Source organism: Microtus pennsylvanicus, chromosome 8 (assembly GCF_037038515.1).
Source record: "Microtus pennsylvanicus isolate mMicPen1 chromosome 8, mMicPen1.hap1, whole genome shotgun sequence".
Classification (NCBI taxonomy): Eukaryota; Metazoa; Chordata; class Mammalia; order Rodentia; family Cricetidae; genus Microtus; species Microtus pennsylvanicus.
The window spans coordinates 31,609,453-31,630,988 of NC_134586.1; the positions used below are offsets into that span (position 1 = coordinate 31,609,453).

The 21,536-nt window shown below is 41.9% G+C and overlaps 1 protein-coding gene across 4 annotated transcripts in view; it reads left to right on the plus strand.

The window, feature by feature from the left end:
* The window catches only part of Raf1 (Raf-1 proto-oncogene, serine/threonine kinase), a 55,680-nt gene that overhangs the window by 13,056 nt on the left and 21,088 nt on the right, over nucleotides 1-21,536 (plus strand). For 2 of the 4 annotated variants that reach the window (XM_075983096.1, XM_075983095.1), the window contains exon 2: nucleotides 19,501-19,733. In XM_075983096.1, coding sequence (XP_075839211.1) covers nucleotides 19,527-19,733 — 207 coding nt within the window. In that variant the 5' untranslated portion in view covers nucleotides 19,501-19,526. Of the gene's footprint in view, nucleotides 1-19,500; nucleotides 19,734-21,536 lie in introns of those variants that run through there. The other 2 variants (XM_075983099.1, XM_075983097.1) reach the window with 1 other exon arrangement.

Consider the following 21,536-nt stretch of genomic DNA (forward strand, 5'->3'; position numbering starts at 1 on the left):
GATGTGCTGGTGTACACAGAAGAGTTGCAGATTTTTCCAAGTAATGTGAGAGGCTGTCTAAAAGGCTCACACTTGGTCAGTTCTTACTTTGAAACCGGGAACTCTTTTGGAGTAGAGTAGTATTATATAGGTAACACTGTTAGGTAGCAAACTCAGGAAATCTAAGGAGGTAGAAGGGCAACTTATATTTCTGATCAATAAAGCCATTCAATATTGCTTCTATAACAAAGAAAAATGACAGTATCATTTGGTTAGTTCATATTAACTGTTTGTTTTCTCCATAATTTTAAAAAAGTAAGAAATATGTCAGGTTGCATATTGTATATAATCCCAGCATTGGAAAGAAGGAGGGTTGATGTTTTTTCTTTCTTTTTTTTTTTTTTTCAAGATAGGGTTTCTTGGTGTAGCCCTGGTTGTCCTGGAACTCACTATGTAGACCAGGCTAGCCTCGAACTTGAGATTTGTCTGCCTTTGCCTCCTGAGTGCTGGGACTAAAGGTGTGTGCCACTACTGTCTGGCTAGGATTGATATTTCAAGGCCAACCTGGGCTAGGTAGTCTTAACAGAGCAAGAGCTGAGGGTGTAGCTCAGTAGTAGAGCACTGACCCTGAACTTACTCTCCAGCCCCTGGGTTGTGGGCACAGCATGGTGACAACACTAGACATGTACATGCCAAGTAGAAGAGACAGTAACACAAGTAAGTCTTAAACCTAGATGTCAGGATGGTGTTGACTTAGCTGTGTTACCTCACTCTTCCTCCTGCTTTCAAGCCAAGGAGAAATTCCTTACAACAGGTAATATTACAGCACAACTGTAACTTTAGGGCAGTGCCCAGTTATTCCCATGAATAGGAATTGCTCTGTCTTGGCTAGCATTTACTAGTTACTCGACTAACACGAACTAATCATAGTGTGTAGTTTAGCAGTTTTATAATTACATGGGATTTTATTTTACCCAGCCTATATTTATTACCACCACTGGGGAAAAGTTCTTGGGAGTGAAGGTTAAAAAAAAAGAATGACAACCCAGTTTTCATGTATGACTTAATAGAAATTTGTATTATATCTTCACTATATTTGCAGATTGTTAGCTATATAAACAGAAGTTCATAATTTTAATGTATATTCTATCACTTAATGGCTAAGAAGAAGGAAGGACCAAGTTAGAAAATCATTGGGACTATGACTGCTTGAAGACCACTAATTTAAAGTAAATCCTTTATCACTTAGAAAAGAAGTGAAGGTTTCTTGAATTAGAAGAGAACTGCAAATTGCTAATGATGTGTAAGGCATAGTCTGTATTCTCCTTTCTTCCACATGTCCGCAAGTAGTATGATACTAACAATACATAATAATTACCTCAAGTCCAAATTGATATAATTTAAATCAGTATTATAATACAGCTGTAATTTAAAACCTGAGGACCTGTTTTGTTTGTTTAAGTTGACATACATTCATTGTGCATAGTACTGGGTTTTACTGATTCTTTTTTTAAATATTTATTTATTTATTATGTATACAATATTCTGTCTGTGTATATGCTTGCAGGCCAGAAAAGGGCACCAGATCTCAATACAGATGGTTGTGAGCCACCATGTGGTTGCTGGGAATTGAACTCAGGACCTTTGGAAGAGCAGGCAGTGCTCTTAACCACTGAGCCATCTCTCCAGCCCCGGTTTTACTGATTCTTTTTTTTTTTTTTTTTTTTTTTTTTGGTTTTTTGAAACAGGGTTTCTCTGTGGTTTTGGAGCCTGTCCTGGAACTAGCTCTTGTAGACCAGGCTGGTCTCGAACTCACAGAGATCCGCCTGCCTCTGCCTCCCGAGTGCTGGGATTAAAGGCGTGCGCCACCACCGCCCGGCGGTTTTACTGATTCTTAACTCTTAATCTGTTACCTATTTTTTTAAAACTTCACTTTTTCTTTTCAGGTGCAGAGGATTAAACTTGGGGCCTTAACCATGTTAGGCAAGCACTTTACCACAGAGCTATTTCCTAGCCCTTTATTTTACTTTTTCTTTAACTAAAAAAGAGATAATAATACTTGCGTTCCATAAGGAGGGTGGCCCTTTGTTTGTCCTGGCCATCTGTCTAGTTTACACCCAAAATTACCACACAGAAATTGTATTAATTAAATCACTGCCTGGCCCATTATCTCTAGCCTCTTATTGACTAACTCTCACATCTTGATTTAACCCATTTCTATTAATCTGTATATCACCATGAGGTCGTGGCTTACCAGGAAAGACTCAGTATGTCTGATTCTGGTGGCTCCATGGCGGTTCTCTCACTCTGCTTTCCTCCTCCAAGAATTCGCCTACCTAAGTTCCGCCCTGTCAACTAGGCCAAGGCAGTTTCTTTATTCGTTATCCAATGAAAGCAACACACAAACTCCTACACCATACTTGCTTTATGTTGTCGTTGATGATGATGATGATGGACAATGATGATAATGACTTGGACAGGGTCTCACTATGTAGTTCTAGCTGGTCTGGAACTTGTGTAGAACAGTCTGGTTTAAATCAGATACTTGCCTGCCTCTGCTGGGATTAAAGACACACACCACCATGCTTGGCTTTCTCTTGCTTAATTCTATCAGTATTGTGAGAGAATGGAAAGGAGAACTAAATAAATTGTTTTCTATAGTTCTGAGTTTCTCGCCATTGACGAAGATTTTCTAGAATCAATATTTTTTTAAAGATTTATTTATTTATTATGTATACAACATTCTGCCTTGATGTATGCCCGCATGCCAGAGCAGGGCGCCAGATCTCAGTACAGATGGTTGTGAGCCACCATGTGGTTGCTGGGAATTGAACTCATGACCTCTGGAAGAGCAGCCAGTGCTCTTAACCTCTGAGCCATCTCTCCAGCCCCCTAGAATCAATATTAACCACATAGTATATTACCACATTCTCTGAAACTGGGATTTTTAAGTATAGTTAAGAATATGGGGGTTGGTGAAGCAGTTCAGTGGTTAGAGTACCAGCTGCTCTTGCAGAGAACCTGGTTTGATTCCTAGAACTCACATGGTAGCTCACAACCATTCGTAACTCCAGCTCCAGGGGATCTGACTCCCCCTTCTGGCCACTATAGGTATGGTACACATAGTCAAATATTCTTTTTTTTTTTTTTTAGCAACCATTTTTATATCTTTTTTAAATCCCAGTTCTCCTTCCCACCCCTCATCTCATTCCTCCCATCTTCCCCTCAACCCATCCCACATCTGCTCCTCAGAAAGGGTATGGCCTCCCATGGGAAGTCAACGAAGTCTGTCCTATCACCATGTTGAGGTCTGACCAAGGCCCTCCCCCCCTCCCCCCCCCCCCCGTGTCTAGGCTGTGCAAGCTATATCCATAGGAAATGGGCTCCAAAATGCCAGTTTGTGTATTAGGGCTAGATCCTGGACCCACTGCCAGTGGCCTCATAAACTGCTCAATCCATCCACTGTCACCTGCATTCAGGGGGTCTAGTTCTGCTCTATGTAGGTTCCACTGCAGTAAGTCTGTAGTTGGTGAGCTCTCACTACCTTGGGTCAGTTGTTTCTGTGGGTTTCCCCATCATGGTCTTGACCCCTTTGCTTGTATTATCGCTCCCCGCTCTCTTTGGTTGTACTCCAGGAGGTTGGCCTAGTGGTTAGTTGTGATCTCTGCATCTTCTATTAGTTACTAGATGAAGATTTGACAATTACAGTAGTCTTCAATCTGATTACAGGGGAAGGCCAGTTTAGTCCCCCTCTCCACTATTTAGAGTTTTATCTAGGCTTATTCTTGTGTATTCTTGGGAATTTCCCTAGTGCCAGGTTTCTTGTTAATTCTCTATCAAGATATTTCTTTCCTTGCTTTCCTTCTTTGTTCTTTCCCCAACACATAATCAAGCATAAAAATAGTCAATAAAGAAAAAGAATATCGCCGGGCGGTGGTGGCGCACGCCTTTAATACCAGCACTAGGGAGGCAGAGGCAGGCGGATCTCTGAGTTCGAGACCAGCCTGGTCTACAAGAGCTAGTTCCAGGACAGGCTTCAAAACCACAGAGAAATCCTGTCTCAAAAACCAAAAAAAAAAAAAAAAACCAAAAAAACCCAAAAAAAGAAAAAGAATATCTTTAGGCCAGATGTGTTGGTACACACCTTTGATCCCAGCACTCGGGAGACAGAGAAAGGTAGGTTTCTGTGAATTCAGAGGCCAGCTTGATCTACATGTTGAGTTCCAGGATAGCCAGAGCTACATAGTGAGACCAGTCAACCAACCAACCAACCAACAAACAACCAACCTACCAAACAACCAACCAACCAACCAACCAAACAAACAAAAAAACCAAAAAAGAGTATCTTAATGGCCAGGAATGTAGCTCAGTTGCTAGAGTGCTTGCCTTCTTTTTGATTTTGGAGGCAAGGGTTCTGTGTGTAATAGCTTGGTGTGTCCTGGAATTTGCTTTATAGACCAGACTGGCCTCAGACTCAGAGAGATCCACCTTCTGGTGCCATGAAAGTTGTCAGGCAGGAAGCATTTAGGCCCAGCTCAAGGGTCTCTGGGCCCTGTATTGGAAGTGCATGATGCCTTCCTTCAGCAGTAGGAACTTAATTTTCACCCCTGGGGTAGGGGTGTGCAACCAAAGGCCATAGTCTATAATATTTTGAAAATCTATTGGACAACCCTGACAAACAACTCAAAAAAAGACTTCTCATGCTTGATTGGGGGGTTGTTAGATGGTCTTTGACTCTTGGAGGGAGCATTTTTTTCAGGCATTTTAACTGTTGTTTTACCCTTCTCCCTCCTTTATTCATCTCTCCCTTTTCTAATTTGAGCCCCCCCTTCCTCCTATTTCCCTGATCAAATCACTTGTACCCACTCTATTGTTCTCCCCACCCCAGAACTTTTGATTTCCATGGTTCCCAGTGACAAATGCTTTCCAGGGTTTTCCACAAGAAAACAGTTTTAAATTATTGTATTGTAGGTGGTGTATGTGTGTCCCTATGTATGTACAGTTGTTCTTAGAGTCCAGAAAAAGACATAAGATCTCCTGGAACTGGAGTTACAGGCAGTTGTGAGCTGGTCTAGCAAAGGCTGGAACTAAAACTTGGTTCCTGTGGAAGAGAAGGTATCTTACTTAACTCATTAGCTATTGTTCCAGTTTTATCACTCAAAAAATAAAAATAGGGGGCTGAAGAGATGGCTCAGTGGTTAAGAGCATTGCCTGCTCTTCCAAAGGTCCTGAGTTCAATTCCCAGCAACCACATGGTGGCTCACAACCATCTGTAATGAGGTCTGGTTCCCTCTTCTGGCCTGCAGGCATACACACAGAATATTGTATACATAATAAATAAATAAATATTTAAAAAAATAAAATAAAAATAGCATTAGGCAGTCACTAATCTGCCTTTTACTTTTTGCTTCTGTCCTCCCTCCCTCCCTCCCTCCCTCCCTCCCTCCCTCCCTCCCTCCTTTTTTTTCCTTCTTTTTTAAGTTTTTCAAGACAGGGGTTCTCTTTGTAGCCTTGGCTGTCCTGGAACTTGTTCTGTAGGCCAGAACTCACAGAGACCCACCTGCCTCTGCCTCCTGAGTGCTGGGATTAAAGGTGTGTGTCCCCACTGCCTGGCTTTGTTCCCCTTTAACAGTTCCCTTTCTCCCCCTTATCTTTTTTGCTGTGTCTAGCTGGTTTTACGCCAATGGCTTCCAGACTGTCTTGTCCTTAGCTTCTGAGAAGCAGGTACTATGGACACATTATGTGTGACTTTGCCCATTTGGGGACTTTTGTATGAACAGAGCCAGTATTTGGATTTTAGCTTAGCACAGTGTCTAAAGTTCCCCTGTGTTTTCACATGTGCAGTGCTATCTCTCTCACTGTTCTCTGGATGTGGTTTGACCCAGTCAGCCAAATCTCATGTTGAAATGTAATTGCTACTGGGTTAGTATTGGGAGGTGGGACCTTTAAGAGTTGATTAGGTTATTAAGAAGAGTTAATGCCATTTTTAGGAGTATTCTCTTGCTGGTCTGCATTAATTACCGTGAGAGTAACTTTTAAGAATTATTTTAGTTCTTGCTGGAGCCTCAGCTAACAGGGTTGGCAGTAGCTATGTTCCCCTCCTCTTCATTGTTGTGCTGTTCTGACTGTTGTGATCAACCCTGGTATAAACATGTTTAAAAAAAAGAATTATTTTATTATTTTTTTTTATTTATGTGTGTGCACCATGTACATGCCTAGTGCCCATGGGAGCTGGAAGAAGGCATCAGATCCACTAGAACTGGAGTTACAGGTGGTTGTGAGGTGCCATTTGGGTCCTGGGAACCAAACCCATGTCCTCTAAGAGAACAGCCAGAGAGGTTGAGGCCTTCAGCCCCTCAAGAATGACTTTTAAAGCTTGAAGTTCCTGTGCTTTGTCTCTGGCATATACTGCTTCCCTTTTGCCTTTGGGCATGAGCTGAAGCAAAGGTCCTGAGGAGACACTGCTGACATACTCTTGGACTTTCCAGCCTCCAGATCTTAATCCAAAATAAACTTCTTTACCAGTTACGTCTCAGATGTTCTGTTGTAACAACAGAAAATGAACTTCACTCTTGTCTTCAGTTTTGCTTCTCCCAGTATCAGTTACCTGTTAGGTGTGGTCTTAAAATATAAGCTGGACAGTCAGAAGTGAAAATTCTTGACTTTTAAATTGTGTGCCATTTGCAGTAGCACGGTGAAACCTCAAACCATTGTTTCCTGTCCTTCCTGGGACGTGAGTCATCTTTTTGTCTGGCATACCTGTGTTTCTTATGCTACCCTCCAGTCACGTACTTGTTATCAGACCTCCTGTGTGGTATTACAGGCTGGCACTCACATTACCGTTATTTTACTTAAGAATGTCCCATTTACAAGAGAAGCTACAAGGGACCTAAGAAAAGAAAAGGGAGCGTGCAAGTTGAAGGAGATTGCTATTTGAAGCTGTGAAGGAGTAAGAAGTAATGCTAGTTTTGCTGTTGTGCCTCACAGTTGCGGCCATCCTGCATGACAATCTGGCCGTGGGGAGTAGAAAAGAGCTTATTCATATTCCACATCCACTGGGGGGTCTTGGAATATGCACACACATGATAAGGGGCTCCTCTACTAGCATTTTTTTTTTTATTTTTGGTTCCTTTTTAAAAATACTTTTTATTGCCGGGCGGTGGTGGCGCACGCCTTTAATCCCAGCACTCGGGAGGCAGAGGCAGGCGGATCTCTGGGAGTTCGAGACCAGCCTGGTCTACAGAGCTAGTTCCAGGACAGGCTCCAAAGCCACAAAGAAACCCTGCCTCGAAAAAAAAATACTTTTTATTTAATTTTTTGTTTTTGTTTGTTTTTGAAGACAGGGTTTCTCTGTGCAACAGTCCTGTAGACCAGGTTGACCTGGAACTCCTGGGATCCACCTGCCTCTGCCTCCCAACTTAGTTTAGTGCTAGAACTAAAGGCATTCACAACTACTGCTCGTCTCTTTTTAATCTTTGACAATATCATAAGCATATATATTTTGGTCCTACTCTCCAACTCCTCATTACTTTTTTTTGCTTTTTTTTTTAAATTGATATTTATTGAGCTCTACATTTTTCTCTGCTCCCCTTCCTGCCTCTCCCTTCCCCCTTTCAACCCTTCCCCAAGGGTTGCTCTCAATTTACTCAGGAGATCTTGTCTTTTTCTACTTTCTACTTCCCATGTAGATTATATCTATGTAAGTCACTCTTAGTGTCCTCATTGTTGTCTAGGTTCTCTGGGATTGTGATTTGTAGGCTGGCTTTCTTTGCTTTATGTTTAAAAACCACCTATGAGTGAGTATATGTGATAATTGTCTTTCTGTGTCTGGGTTACCTCACTCAAATGTTTTCTAGCTCCATCCATTTTACTGCAAAGTTCAAGATGTCGTTTTTTTTTCTGCTGTGTAGTACTCCATTGTGTAAATGTACCACATTTTCCTTATCCATTCTTTGGTCAAGGGGCATTTAGGTTGTTTCCAGGTTCTGGCTATGACAAACAAAGCTGCTATGAACATAGTTGAGCATACGTCCTTGTGGTACGATTGAGCATCCTTTGGATATATATCCAAAAGTGGTATTACTGGGTCTTGAGGAAGGTTGTTTTCTAATTTTCTGAGAAATCACCACACTGACATCCAAAGGAGTTGTACCAGCTTGCATTCCCACTAGCAATGCAGAAGTGTTCCCTTTTCCCCACAACCTGTCCAGCGTAAGTTATCATCACTGTTTTATATCTTGGCCATTCTTACAGTTGTAAGATGGAATCTCAGAGTTGTTTTGACTTGCATTTCTCTGATGCCTAAGGATGTTGAACATTTCCTTAAGTGTCTTCCAGTCATTTTAGATTCCTCTGTTTAGGTCTGTACTCCATTTTTTTTTTTATTGAATTATGTGATCTTTTGGTGTTCAATTTCTTGAGTTCTTTGTATATTTTGGAGATCAGACCTCTGTCTGATGTGGGTTTAGTGAAGATCTTTTCCCATTCTGTAGGCTGTCGTTTAGTCTTGTTGGCCGTGTCCTTTGCTTTACAGAAGCTTTTCAGTTTCAGGAGGTCCCATTTATTATTTCTGTCAGTGTCTGTGCTGCTGGGGTTATATTTAGGAAATGGTTCCCTGTGTCAATGCGTTCAAGTGTACTTCCCACTTTTTCTTCTATGTAGTAATATAGGCGGCGGGGCTGCGTTCCCAGCACCCCGGCTGCCTGCTCGGCTAGCTTATGCCCCGAAAATAACAACACACAAACTGTATTCATTTAAACACTGCTTGGCCCTTTAGCTCTAGCCCTTACAGGCTAATTCTCACATCCTGATCAACCCATCTCTAATAATCTGTGAGCACCGGTCTTACTGGGAAAGATTCAGCATGTCTAACCTGGGGGCTTGCTTCATTGCGTGTGCCTGCCCGGGAGTGAGGTATGGTGTCTCTCTGAGGCGTCTGCCCCCGAGAGGAGAGCTGTGGAGTCTGAGTTCACTTCATCTTCCTCTCAGCGTTCTGTTCTGTTTACTCCTCCCACCTATCTTCTAACCAATGAGGACCAAGCAGTTTCTTTTTATTTAACCAATGACCTTCCTCCATCACTTCTATGAGTTTCAGTGTGGCTGGCTTTATGTTGAGGTCTTTGATCCATCTGGACTTGAGTTTTATGCATGGTGATAGATATGGGTCTATTTTCATTCTTCTACATGTTGATATCCAGCTATGCCAGCTCCACTTGTTAAATATGCTTTCTTTTTTCCATTTGATACTTTTTGCTTCCTTGTCAAAAATCAGGTGTTCAAAGATGTGTGGATTGATAACTAGGTCTTCTATTTGGTTCTTATGGCGATACCAGGCTGTTTTCAGTACTGTAGCTCTGTAGTAGAGTTTGAAGTTAGGGATTGTGATACCTCCAGAAGTTCTTTTATTGTACAGGATTGTTTAGGCTCTCCTGGGTTTTTTGCTTTTCTATATGAAGTTGAGTACCGTTCTTTCGAGGTCTTTGAAGAATTTTGCTGGGATTTTGATGGGCATTGTGTTGAATCTGTTCATTACTTTTTATAATCAAGTATAACCAGTTGTTGCTTAGATAATGCCTCTTCTCTGTCACTTAATGACATTTGGGTTATTTCCCCTTTTGTTTATTTGGAATAATGCTGCTATGGACATTCTAATGTTCTAAGGTTATTGAAACCACTTGGGCTGGTTCCATGACTTATCACTTCAGATAACTTGTTTTTGCAGAGGACCTGAGTTCAGTTCCCAGCACCCATAATGGTTACCTCACAATCACCTGTAAGCTCACCACCAGGGGATCTAATGCCTCTGGCCTCCACAGACACTTGTACTCACATGCATGCACCTTGCCTTCTAGATAGAAAATAAAAAAATTTTAAAGATCCCTTGGAAGTCCCATAATTTTAGCTGATTAAAAAATTGTTCTGAATTGGCTTTTGGAAGGTAAAAGAATAATTTTATTAAGTTTATGTTGTTTATTGATTTTTTTTTCCTTTTAAATTGAAGTTTCCAGATTTCTTGAACCTCTTTTCTGGGAGTAGGACTACCTACCTATCCTTACTGCCACGGAGGTACTGGAGATGTATAGCTCTCCCAGGAACTCTAAACTTAAGTAACAGTAACTTTAGTAATGTTTCATTTTTAATGATCAGCATGCCTTTTAAAAAAGACATAATAGGTTCAGTTAACTGTCATTTTAAAAAACGGTGACAAAATATATGTAGAATAAAATTTGCTGGGTGTGGTAGTGCAAACTTGTAATTCCCAGCACTTGGGAGGTAGAGGCAGGCAGCTAGACCAGTCTCCTACTTTGCAAGTTCCAGACCAGCCAGAATTACATAGTGACACCCTGACTTTTTTGATAGAAAGGATTTCTCTGTGTAACATTGCTGGCTTTGGACTCACAGAGATCCACCTGCCTCTGTCTCCTGAGTGCTGGTGTAGTAATAGGGCGGCGGGGCTGTGTCCCCAACACCCCAGCTGCCTGCTCGGCTAGCTTTTGCCCCGAAATAATTACACGGAAACTGTATTCATTTAATCAATGCTTGGCCCTCTAGCTCTAGCCCTTACTGGCTAATTCTGATATACCGATCAACCCATCTCTAATAATCTGTGAGCACCGGTCTTACCAGGAAGATTCTAGGTCGGAGCTTCATCGCGTGTGTCTGCCCGGGAGCGTGGCATGGCCTCTCTCCTGAGGCGTCTGCTCCCGAGCGGAGAGCTGTGGAGTCTGACCTCACTTCCTCTTCCTCCCAGCATTCTGTTCTGTTTACTCCTCCCACCTATCTTCTAACCAATGAAATGGGCCAACGCAGTTCCTTTATTAGCCAATGACCTTCCTCCATCATGCTGGGATTAAAGGCCCGTGCCACCACTGCTTTGCAACCTTGTCTTTAAAAGAAGTAGTTAGGGCTGTAGAGATGGCTCAGCAGTTAAGAACAATGGCTGATCTTTTAGAGGACCTGGGTTTGGTTAAGCACCCAAACTAGGTGACTTAAAACCACCTGTAACTCCAGTTCCGGGGATCTGATAACCTCTTGTGCCCTCTGCAGGTACCAGGCATGCGCACGTGTTGTACAGACATACATGTAAATAATTAAAGATACATGAAATAAAAAGTTAATCACTTTTAAAGGATTATTATTATTATTATAGACAGGTTTTCTCTTTGAGACAGGGTTTCTCTGTAGCTTTGGAACTGTTCTGGAACTAGCTCTTGTAGACTAGGCTGGCCTCGAACTCAGAGATCCACCTGCCTCTGCCTCCTAAATACTGGGATTAAAGGCATGCACCACCACTGCCTAGCTAAAATGTTTATTATTTTATGAGACTGTATGTGTTTGTCTTTGCACCACATGAATACAAGCACTCTTAGGCCAGAAGAGAATTTTTGGTCCCCCTAGAATTGTAGTTACAGGTGGTTCAATCAAGGTCGGCTCATGTTCCACTGAAAGTTCCAGGCTAATCTAGATTCTGAGTCAAAAATCAAACCAATATTAGATTATTTTGACTTCTCTGGGTCATTTGTGTTTCCATGTAAATTTTAGGATCAGCTTGTCATTTTTCTACAAAAAAAAAATTGACCTGAGAGTTTGTTCTAATGCTTGATTTTTCTTTTTCTTTTTTTTTTTTTTTGCTTGTTTTTGTCACCTTGACACAAGCTAAATCTCAGAAGAGGGAGCCACAATTGATAAAATGCCTCCATTAGATTGGCCTGTACACTAGTCTGTGGGTTATTTTCTTAGTAATTGATTGTGGGATGACCCTGGGTAGTGCCATCCTGGGCAGGTAGTCTTGGGGTGTATAACAAAGCAAGCCAGGAGGAGCAAGCCAGTAAGCAGCACTCCTTCTTGGCTTTGCTTTTTGTTCCTGCCCTTGCTTTCTGGATAATGGAATACAAGCTGTAAGATGAAATAACCCCCCCCCCCCCAAGTTGTTTTTGGTCATGATGTTTTATCACATGATGTAATAAATGAGTGAAATAGCCAGGCGGTGGTGGCGCACGCCTTTAATCCCAGCACTCGGGAGGCAGAGGCAGGCGGATCTCTGGGAGTTCGAGGCCAGCCTGGTCTACAAGAGCTAGTTCCAGGACAGGAACCAAAAGCTACTGAGTGAAATAGGGACTGATCAAATGTGGAGAGTATTGCCTCTTTAATAGCAGACCTGTGTGTTGCTTTTGTTATGCATGGCCCAACATGCTCATGAATGTCTGTTTTAAGTTTTTTGAACCTAATGCACAGTGTCTCAATTTCAGATCAAGTTCCAGCTTGGAGTCTTGTCAAAGTTGAGACTAGAGGGTGAGGGAAATGGCTGTTAAGTGAACATGGCTGTTTGAAAAGGAGTGTAGACTGTGAATAGTCAGGTGATCCCTGCTTCTGAGAGGTGTAGGCCAGAGAAGCTCCAATTTGAGGCTTTATACGGTGAGGTACCCTGTCTGGAAAAAGAGGGGGGTGTGGGTGGGGGAAGCTATACAACTCTTGAAATGATCCTGTCTGCTTTGAAGCAGGAGAGGGAGTGGAGGCTAGGCACTTCTAGGTGCTTTATTTAGAGAGAGAGAGAGAGAGAGAGAGAGAGAGAGAGAGAGAGAGAGAGAGAACTGGAGGTGCAGAAAGAGTGGAAATGAACAGACAGGCTTTAGATCTGGTTGCTAGAATTTTATAATTTTTAGGTTTGTTTAAAAGCCTGGGAGTGGGGCTGGAGTTTTTGGCTCAGACGTTAAGAAGTTAAAATCACTGACTGGTCTTGCAGAGGACTGGGCTGTGGTTCTCAGTCCCTAGTTCCAGGGGCTCCAGTGCCCTCTTCTAGCCTCCCTAGGCACCAGGCACAGGGAAGGACAAAGTCATTTTATGTAAAGGACACTATTTCTGCTAGCATAGTGTCCCATTAACTTTAGCCTTTGTCTTCCTCACCTAACACAGTAGAGAGCTGTTGCACTAAAAGTGTACAACACTGCACCCAGTAACAGTACTACCTCTTTAAATTTAATTTTTTTTAATATTTATTTATTTATTATGTATACAATATTCTTTCTGCGTTGTGCCTGAAGGCCAGAAGAGGGCACCAGACCTCATTACAGATGGTTGTGAGCCACCATGTGGTTGCTGGGAATTGAACTCAGGACCTTTGGAAGAGCAGGCAGTGCTCTTAACCTCTGAGCCATCTCTCCAGCCCTAAATTTAAATTTTTATGTTTATTTGTTGACTGGGATTTCTGTACCGCCTGGTTCTGCAGTCGTTCAGTCCCAAAGAAATATACAGAGGTCTACATTAATTATAAACTGATTGGCTTATTAGCTCAGGCTTCTTATTAACTCTCATAACTTATTTTAGCTCATAATTCTTGTCTGTGTTAGCCATGTGGCTTGGTACCTTTTTCGGCAAGGCAGTCAGTCACATCTTGCTTGCTCTGTGTTTGGCTTCCTCTGTGTCTGGGTGATGACTGCAGACTGAAACTTCTCTCTTCCCAGAATTCTTGTTGCCCCACCACTATTTCCTGCCTGGTCGCCTCGCCTATACTTACTGCCTGGCTACTGGCCAATCAGCATGTTATTAAAAATAATACAAGTGACAGGATAAAAGACCATTGTCCCACAGCATTTATTCCTTGATTTTGCGTGAGAGTGTGAATTTCTGGTTGTTTTATTACTTTTCACTCTTTGGAGTCCTGCCAAATAAACACACATGGAGACTTTATCTTACCTATGAACACCCAGACTTAGCTTGGCTTGTTTCTAGGCAGCTTTTCTTAACTTAGGTTAGCCCACCTATCTTTGGCTTCAGGGCTATTACCTTTCTCTATTCCTGTATACTTTTCTTTACTTCTTACTCTGTCACTTGCTGTATAGCAAAGTGTCTGGCCCCTTCTTTTCTTACACCTTGATCTCTCTTGCCTCCCAATTCCTTTTTCTATTTATTCTCTCTGCCTGCCAGCCCCTCCTTTCTTCTGCTTTGCTATTGGCCTTTGGCTCTTTATTAGACAGACCATCAGGTGTTTTAGACAGGCTCAGTGCAGCTTCACAGAGTTAAACAAATGCAACATAAAAGAATGCAACACTTCTTTGCATCATTAAACATATTCCACAGTATAGATGCATGTAACACATTTTAATATTCTATGACGTGTGTGCGCGCATGCACACATGCATATATATGTGCCATGGGACACACGTGATGATCATAGGACAACTTGGTGCTGGTTCTTACCTTCCAACATGTGAGTCCAGTAGATCAATCTCAGGGTAGGCTTGGTGACAAGTGTTTTTACCCACTGAGCCATCTCAATGGCCCACACTATTTTTAAAATTTTTATTTTTGATTATTGTGTGTTTATGATGTATAAGTGTGCACTTGTGTTTGCTATGGCTCAAATGTGGAGGTCAGAGGACAACTTATGAGTCAGTTGTCACCTTCCATGGGATTCTGAATATTAAACTCAAGCTTACATGACAAATGATTTTTACCCACTGAGCCACTTCACTGGCTCTGGTTCACGATTTATATTTATTTCTTTTATGTAAAATCAAGGAATAACTGGAAAGAGGTTAGGAAGTATTAAAGCCATACAAGCAAACATCTTCTAGCCAGTTGAAGCTTTCTCCCTCTCATGCCCCTGTTGGGCTCTTTGAGTTGTAGTCAGTGCCATGCCCCATATCCCCTAAAGTCATCTTGTAAACCAGAGTGATGTGTGTCCTGTGTTTTGTAAAGTTCTGCCCTGTTAGATTATGTCATTCATATTCAGCCACCAGGAAGCTCTCAGAGTGCAGCACAGGCTTTACTGCTTCTTCTGTAAGAAAGATAGTAAGGTTAAAGGGCTGCAACCTGAAGTTCCCAGAAAACCAAAGCAAAACAAAAAGCGTACCTGTGTGAAAGATTCTAAAAGGCTGACTTAGAACTTCTTTAATTGTGGAGAGTTAGAATGTGGCAGATCCTGAGTGAATTATCTTGGGCTACCTTTGGTCCCCTTAATAGCCATTCGTTGCCCACACGTGTATTTGGCTAGTTTTGGTATCAGGTAAAACCTCTGAACTGTCCTCTGAATAGATCACTAGACTCCACCCATCCCCAAATTAAGTGTAGCTTGGGTGACATCTGGAGCCTGTGAGCAGAGCACCCCCTGCCATGTCCCCACCGCTGTACTTGGTAAATGCTATGACAAATGTCTTCTTTCTCCTGCAGCCACCTCCATGGTGAGGCATGTCATTTTGGACTGCTGCCACTCATTTTTTGGCTCAGAATTCTTTTTCATTCCTTTTGAGGAGAGCTGTGTTTGCGTCAGCAGGGCCATAGGTGCACGGAAACTTGTTATATGGGTTATTTGCTCTTTCTCTTTTTCCTTAGAAGAAAAGAAAAAAAAAACCTGTTGTGTAGGTAAGCATTGCTAGTGGTAGTTTGATGTTTCCAGATTCAGGTTGTTAGGGTTTCTGTGTTGGACACACATGTGTCATCCAGGAATTCCCCTCCTCTGGCCTACTGGGGATTTCCTTTGCTTTCTTTCCTGTATTGGATGTCCTGTTCATTTTCTCTCTTGACTTCTGTGAATAATGAGGCCCTTCAGAAAGGGACCATGGACAGTAAAAGTAAAACTTAAGTAATCATGAATGTTAAAGAAACCTTTCTCAGCTGCTGGTGGTAGCCTTTAATCCCAGCACTCAGGAGGTAGAAGCAGATAGATCTCTGAGTTTGAGCTTTACTGAACTTTGTGTTAGGATGGGGAAGCTATATGTTCTGTGAGTCTGGTTACTGAGCTGGGGAGGAGACTGCTGGTTTTTGCAGTATTCATTGGGTTAATGTCCCCTTCAGAATGGCCTTGATTGCCCAGTGTCTGGTTTGTCTAGGCCTAAGTCCTGGGCCTGCTGAATTAGGGCCTGATCTGTCTTTGTAGTCTATGTTGGTCTAGAATCAGGGCTCTCTATACATGCCTCCTCCTATGGCCTGTGTTTTGAGACAGGGTCTTATTATGTTAGCTCAGGCTTTGTCTCTGGAATGCTGAGCATATATAGGCCTGTCTGTACTACCACCTGACCTCATTTCTTTTTCTTTTTCTGGCATTCATTCATTCATTTATTCACTCATTCATTTTAGCTGATTTTTGTATCACAGATATCCTTGAATTCCCTGTGTAGCTGAGGATGCTTTGATCTTCCTGCCTTACCTTCCAAGAATGGAATTACAGGCCTGTACCACCATGCTCTGCTCTGGACAAGGCTTCTTATAATGGGTTCAGGGATTCTTTGGGATTTAGGTTTTTGAAAGAGTTTGTTCTTTCTTTGATTTTTTTAAAAAATGTATACAGTGTTTGCCTGCACATATATCTATACCAAATTTGTGCTTGGATCCCCTGGAACCAGAATTGCATGTGGTTATGAACTGCCGTATGGGTGGGTGAGTGGGTGGGAACAGAATCTGGGTCCTCTGCAAAGAGCCACAGATAGTCTTCACTGAGGTTTCTAGTTCTGTTTTAAAAAGACTTGTATAAATATGACGTAGTCTCAAATTTGATACTAGAAAATAGGCCTGGGATTCTTAGGAAGATTAAGGGCTGGGATGTGGCCTGATGGTAGAGGGCTTTCCTAATGCATTGGAAGCCCTGGATCCAGAGTGTGCTGAGTGGGTGGAAGGAAAGAAAAGTTACACCCACGAGTGTTGGTTATCTTCATCAGTCTATGTCTTTATCCTCTGTAAACTTGAGAAGCATTTGCTACTGAGAAGATGAAGTAGCACATTCTTCATTTTTTGTATTAACCCCCCCTCCCAGATGACAAGAAGTAGATGTCTAGTGACTAGTCAGTGAAACAATCTGAAAACTTTGCATAAAAATCACTGAGAGCCCAGGTTTAAGATGTAAGACAGAGTCTTTATAGCTTTTTGTTTACCTAGTTTTTAGTGAGATTTATACATGAGATTACTCTGTTCCTCCATTTCACTTGTCCTCTCTTTTCCAGGCTTTGTTTTTCTGTTCCAGGCTTTTTTCTTTTGCGCCCTTTGTCCAGCTTTACCCTGGGGTGATTGCCCACGTGGTAGTTGTGCCATTAGTCTTTCCTGCTGCATCTGTACAGAGTAGATGGTATGTTTCTTCCTGCAAACCCTGGGCTACTTTGCCATCTAGTGTCCTGTACAACCTGAACTTTTTCCTCTTTTAGGGCAGGTACATATTTAATTGGAAAAGGGGGAAGACATAGTGTTCTTTGAAGTGTGAGAAGATAAGGTCAGAAGTCACAAGAGAATTCAACTCCAGTAATGGCTGAAAAGGGAAGATTCGTAGATAATTTTATTGTCCTAGTAATCTGTGCTTCAGATGGCAGCAGACTAAAGTACCCCACAGCATGGGAATTGAACTGGGGTCCTGTACAAGAGCCATCTCTTCTACCCAATATTTGTTTTTGTAAATGGAATTTGTATGTGATTATAATTCTGTGTTATATTTTATAACATTTTTCTTAATAAATTTTAATATGTTATGGATTTAGAATCACTACTGTTTAGTTAGATTTTCTTTCTTTTTTTTTTTTTTTTTTTGAGACGGGGTTTCTGCAGAGCCCTGGCTGTCCTGGAACTCCTAAGTAGATCAGGCTGGTCTAGAGCTGCCTGCCTCTGCCTTCCTGTGCTTGGATTAAAGGCAAATACTACCATGCCTGGCTTTATTAGTTTTCAGTTTATTTAGCATCAGTTGACAGTTGACTTTGGTTGATTCAAAATGATCAAGGAATTGTACTTAACTGTGTGATTGGTGAGTAAACCCCTTTCACTTTAAAATCAAATCACAATTAAGGTCGTATGTTAACTAACAGTTATTGTGAGAAGAATGACAGTTCAATATAACATAGCAATGGAATGCCTGAGAGCTTGTAGACTTACACAAAGCTTTGGGTTGAGTGCCTTTGTGGTGCAGGCACTGCTCCAATAGTAGGGTATGCTAGTGAGCTCTGCTCACAGAGCACACGCTTGTACACAGTCTGTACTGTAAGCATCGCCCCAAGAGTTATTCAGGTTTGTTTGCTGGGGGAAGGAAACAGGCAATTTTGGCTGGAGTGTCAGGTAAAATTCTTTAGAAGGCAGTCTTGGTTGGAGACAGGTAGTGAAAAAGGCCATCTTGTCTGTTTCTGGGGTTTTCAATTTTCCGGGGAAGGGAATAAGTTCTGAGGTATGAGTAGTGTAGGCATGTTCTGGTGAGGTTTTTTTGTTTTGTTTTTAAGACAAGGTTTCACTGTGTAGCCCTGGCTGTCCAGGAATAGGTATGTAGACCATGCTGGCCTCACACAGAGATCTGCCGGCATCTACTTCCTAAGTGCTGGGATTACTGCCATGTTCTGAAGCCTGCTTAATAAGTTTAGGGAATATCTTTTCTTTTCTTTTCTCTTCTTTTCTTTTTCCTTCCTTCCTTCCTTCCTTCCTTCCTTCCTTCCTTCCTTGTTTTTTTGAGACAGTTTTTCTGTTGTAGCTTTGGAGCCTGTCCTGGCACTTGTTCTGTAGACCAGGCTGGCCTTGAACTCACATGGATCCGCCTGTCCCTGACTCCCAAGTGCTGGGATTAAAGGCGAGTGCCACCACTACTTGGTGGGAATATCATTTCTATTTAGTAACTGTGAGGGTTAAGGCAAATAATAGGAATGGTGTGTGGGTGTGTGTGCGCGCGCGCACATGCGCGCGCAGGTGTGTGCATGCATGTATGTGTTCATGCATGCTTTGTACACTGCCTCACAATAGAGGCTCCTGGTGAGTACTAGCTGTTGCTAGATAGACAAAACAAGTTTCTGACTTAAGGCTTAAAGGGAGATTTCTCTGTTAACCTTATAGTTTTCTGGAGAACCATTTACTTGCTGACTGTAAGCCAGTGTGTGGGCATTAGTCTTATGCCTGACTAAACTAAAAACTAAAAACCATCGGATTGTGTTGGGGTTAAATGACTGGTTTTCAGCTTGGTTCTGCACCCAAACTGAACCCTGATGTTATAGTGGAAAATTTATGGACTTTATAAATAGATATGGAATCTGGTCGTTTTACCCATACCCTAGGAGTTTTGGGGGGGGGGCATCTGAATGATTTCTCTGATTTAAAGAGAAGGAAGAAACGATTATAAACCTAAAAATTTTACACAAATTGAGTGAGATAGTTTATGCATAAAAATAAATATAGATGGTATCTATAGTGTATCTTGGGAATTAAGTTTGCTGCTCCTCTATTGGAGGCAGGATTCCCCCACCCTAGTACATAATTCTCATAGTCTAAAATATATTGCTCATAGGCAGAAGTGATAACTCAGCATATTCACATATTGTAATAAAAGGAGAGAAATACAGATGAAAAAGTTGGGACTAGAAGCCAGATGATCCTGGCTTATGTTCTAGGTTGGCTTTGGTTTTTGGCTCTTTTTCTCTAATTTTATGGAAATATACCACTGTGTACATTTTTTCCTGATTAACTTGCTCACAGATTATGAAAATCCATACACCATAGTTTTTACAACTTTTATTTATGTTGCATTCCTGAGTTAAGTACTTTCTTCTAGAATTATAATTACTTGTCTTTCAGGTTTAAGTATTTTTTAAACTGCATCAATGGAGCACATACAGGGAGCTTGGAAGACGATCAGCAATGGTTTTGGACTCAAAGATGCGGTGTTTGATGGCTCCAGCTGCATCTCCCCTACAATTGTTCAGCAGTTTGGCTATCAGCGCCGGGCCTCAGATGATGGCAAACTCACGGATTCTTCTAAGACAAGCAACACTATCCGAGTTTTCTTGCCGAATAAGCAGAGGACAGTGGTATGTGACCCTAGAAAATGTACTTCTTCCCCCTGTGGAAAGTGGGCTGTGTTGTCTGTCCAGTTTATAGATGGGAATCTCCTTGTCACTTGGGGTCTCTATTTTTTAATTTTTCTCCCAAGTGCAGATTTATTTTATTAAATCACTGTTCTTCTCACACTCCCTACTCTGACCTAACATTGCCCACAAAGGCTTGTTTTCTGCATCCTTATTTTAGGGAGAGAAAGAGGCGATATTTCTGATAGGAGGTCAGCCAGAGCTTTCTTGGTTTTCTTCTAATAGTCCCCTCTCAGGTTTTGCTAGTAAATTCCTTCATCATTATTTATTTTATGTCTGTGGGTGTTTGTACCTGAGTATATGTCAGTGTGCCATGTGTATGCAGTGCCAGAAGAGGGCGTTGGTACTGGCAGCACAACCTGGGTCCTTTGCAAGAGCAAGTGCTCTTGACCACTGCACCACCTCTCCAGCCCTTTCTCATACTTCTTTTGTGAACTGAAGGAGCCTTCATTTGTGATGCTGGATCTTAGGTGGTCCTCCCCCCCCCTTCAAACTGATGGCAAAACTCAAAAAACAACTAAAGTATTATTTTGTTTCCTCCCCTAAAAACAAAAAGTTTCAATATGGCTATCAAAATAAAGCTGGGCCTGGCAATTCAGAACTGTTACTTTGGTTCTTGGGAGGCTGAGGTAGGATGATCTTCAGTTTAAGGCTTATGTGGGTTACTGAGTGTTTTCAGAGTTAGCTAGCATGGGCAACTTAGTGAGATCCAAAATAAAAAGTAAAACGTTAAAAAAAAAAAAAAGGAAGGCTGCTAAGTAGCTTCCCTAAGAACAGGGACAAAGTGTTTGTGCTGGTTGTCTATGCTGGCTGGTGCTTCTCCATTCAGACTGGTTCTTGAACCCAAAACTCTTTCTCTACTTTCTTTTCTACTCTGCACTCCAGATTCATAGACCAGGTATTTCGGAATTTGTAGTGCCAGTATTACATCACAGACCTTCTAGCTTGTGCCACCTCCTCTGGACCAGAACTGTGAATCTGAAGTTTACTCTTGTCTAGAGTTTCCCTCCAGGACAGGGCCCTGTGGGCTAGGTGACATGGAGCCTCCTGCTTTCCTCAGCCTGTAAGAACCTGTAACTGTGGCCTTTGTTCTTCCTGATTGAAGGCACCTTTTTCTCTCCCGTGTTGCACTATCTGTAGTACAGTATTCCAATTCTCCTAATCCCTTCCCTCTTTAGGGCTTATCGGGGCTGGCTGTAGCTGTGAGCTCATAACTAATAAAGTTCTTCTGAACATATCAGTCTGTCATGTTTCTTCCAACCTGCAGTAATTTCTGATTGCCAACAGCTTTTTCAGCTTTTTTTTAGGAGAAAAGAAAATCTTCACTAGTTAGTATTGCTTTAACTAGAAACTTAGCACATTGGTTGTGTAGTTGGCCTTCCTTCCTTCCTTCCTTCCTTCCTTCCTTCCTTCCTTCCTTCCTTCCTTCCTTCCTTCCTTCCTTCCTTCTCTTTGGGGGCCCACCACCCAGCTCCCAAATAAATACTTGGAGACTTATTCTTGCTTATAAACGTCCAACCTTAGCTTGGCTTGTTTCTAGTTAGTTTTTCTAACTTAAGTTAAATTATCCTTTTTCTTTCTTTGACATTTTTGCCTCTGGGCTTTTTACCTTTCTTTATACTATATGTCTTTCTTACTTCATGGCTGACCCATGGCATCCTCCTCTCCCTCTCCTTTTTTCACTTCTAGCTCTTCTTTCCCCTCCTATTTATTCTTTCTACCTGTCAGCCCCACCTATCCCTCTCT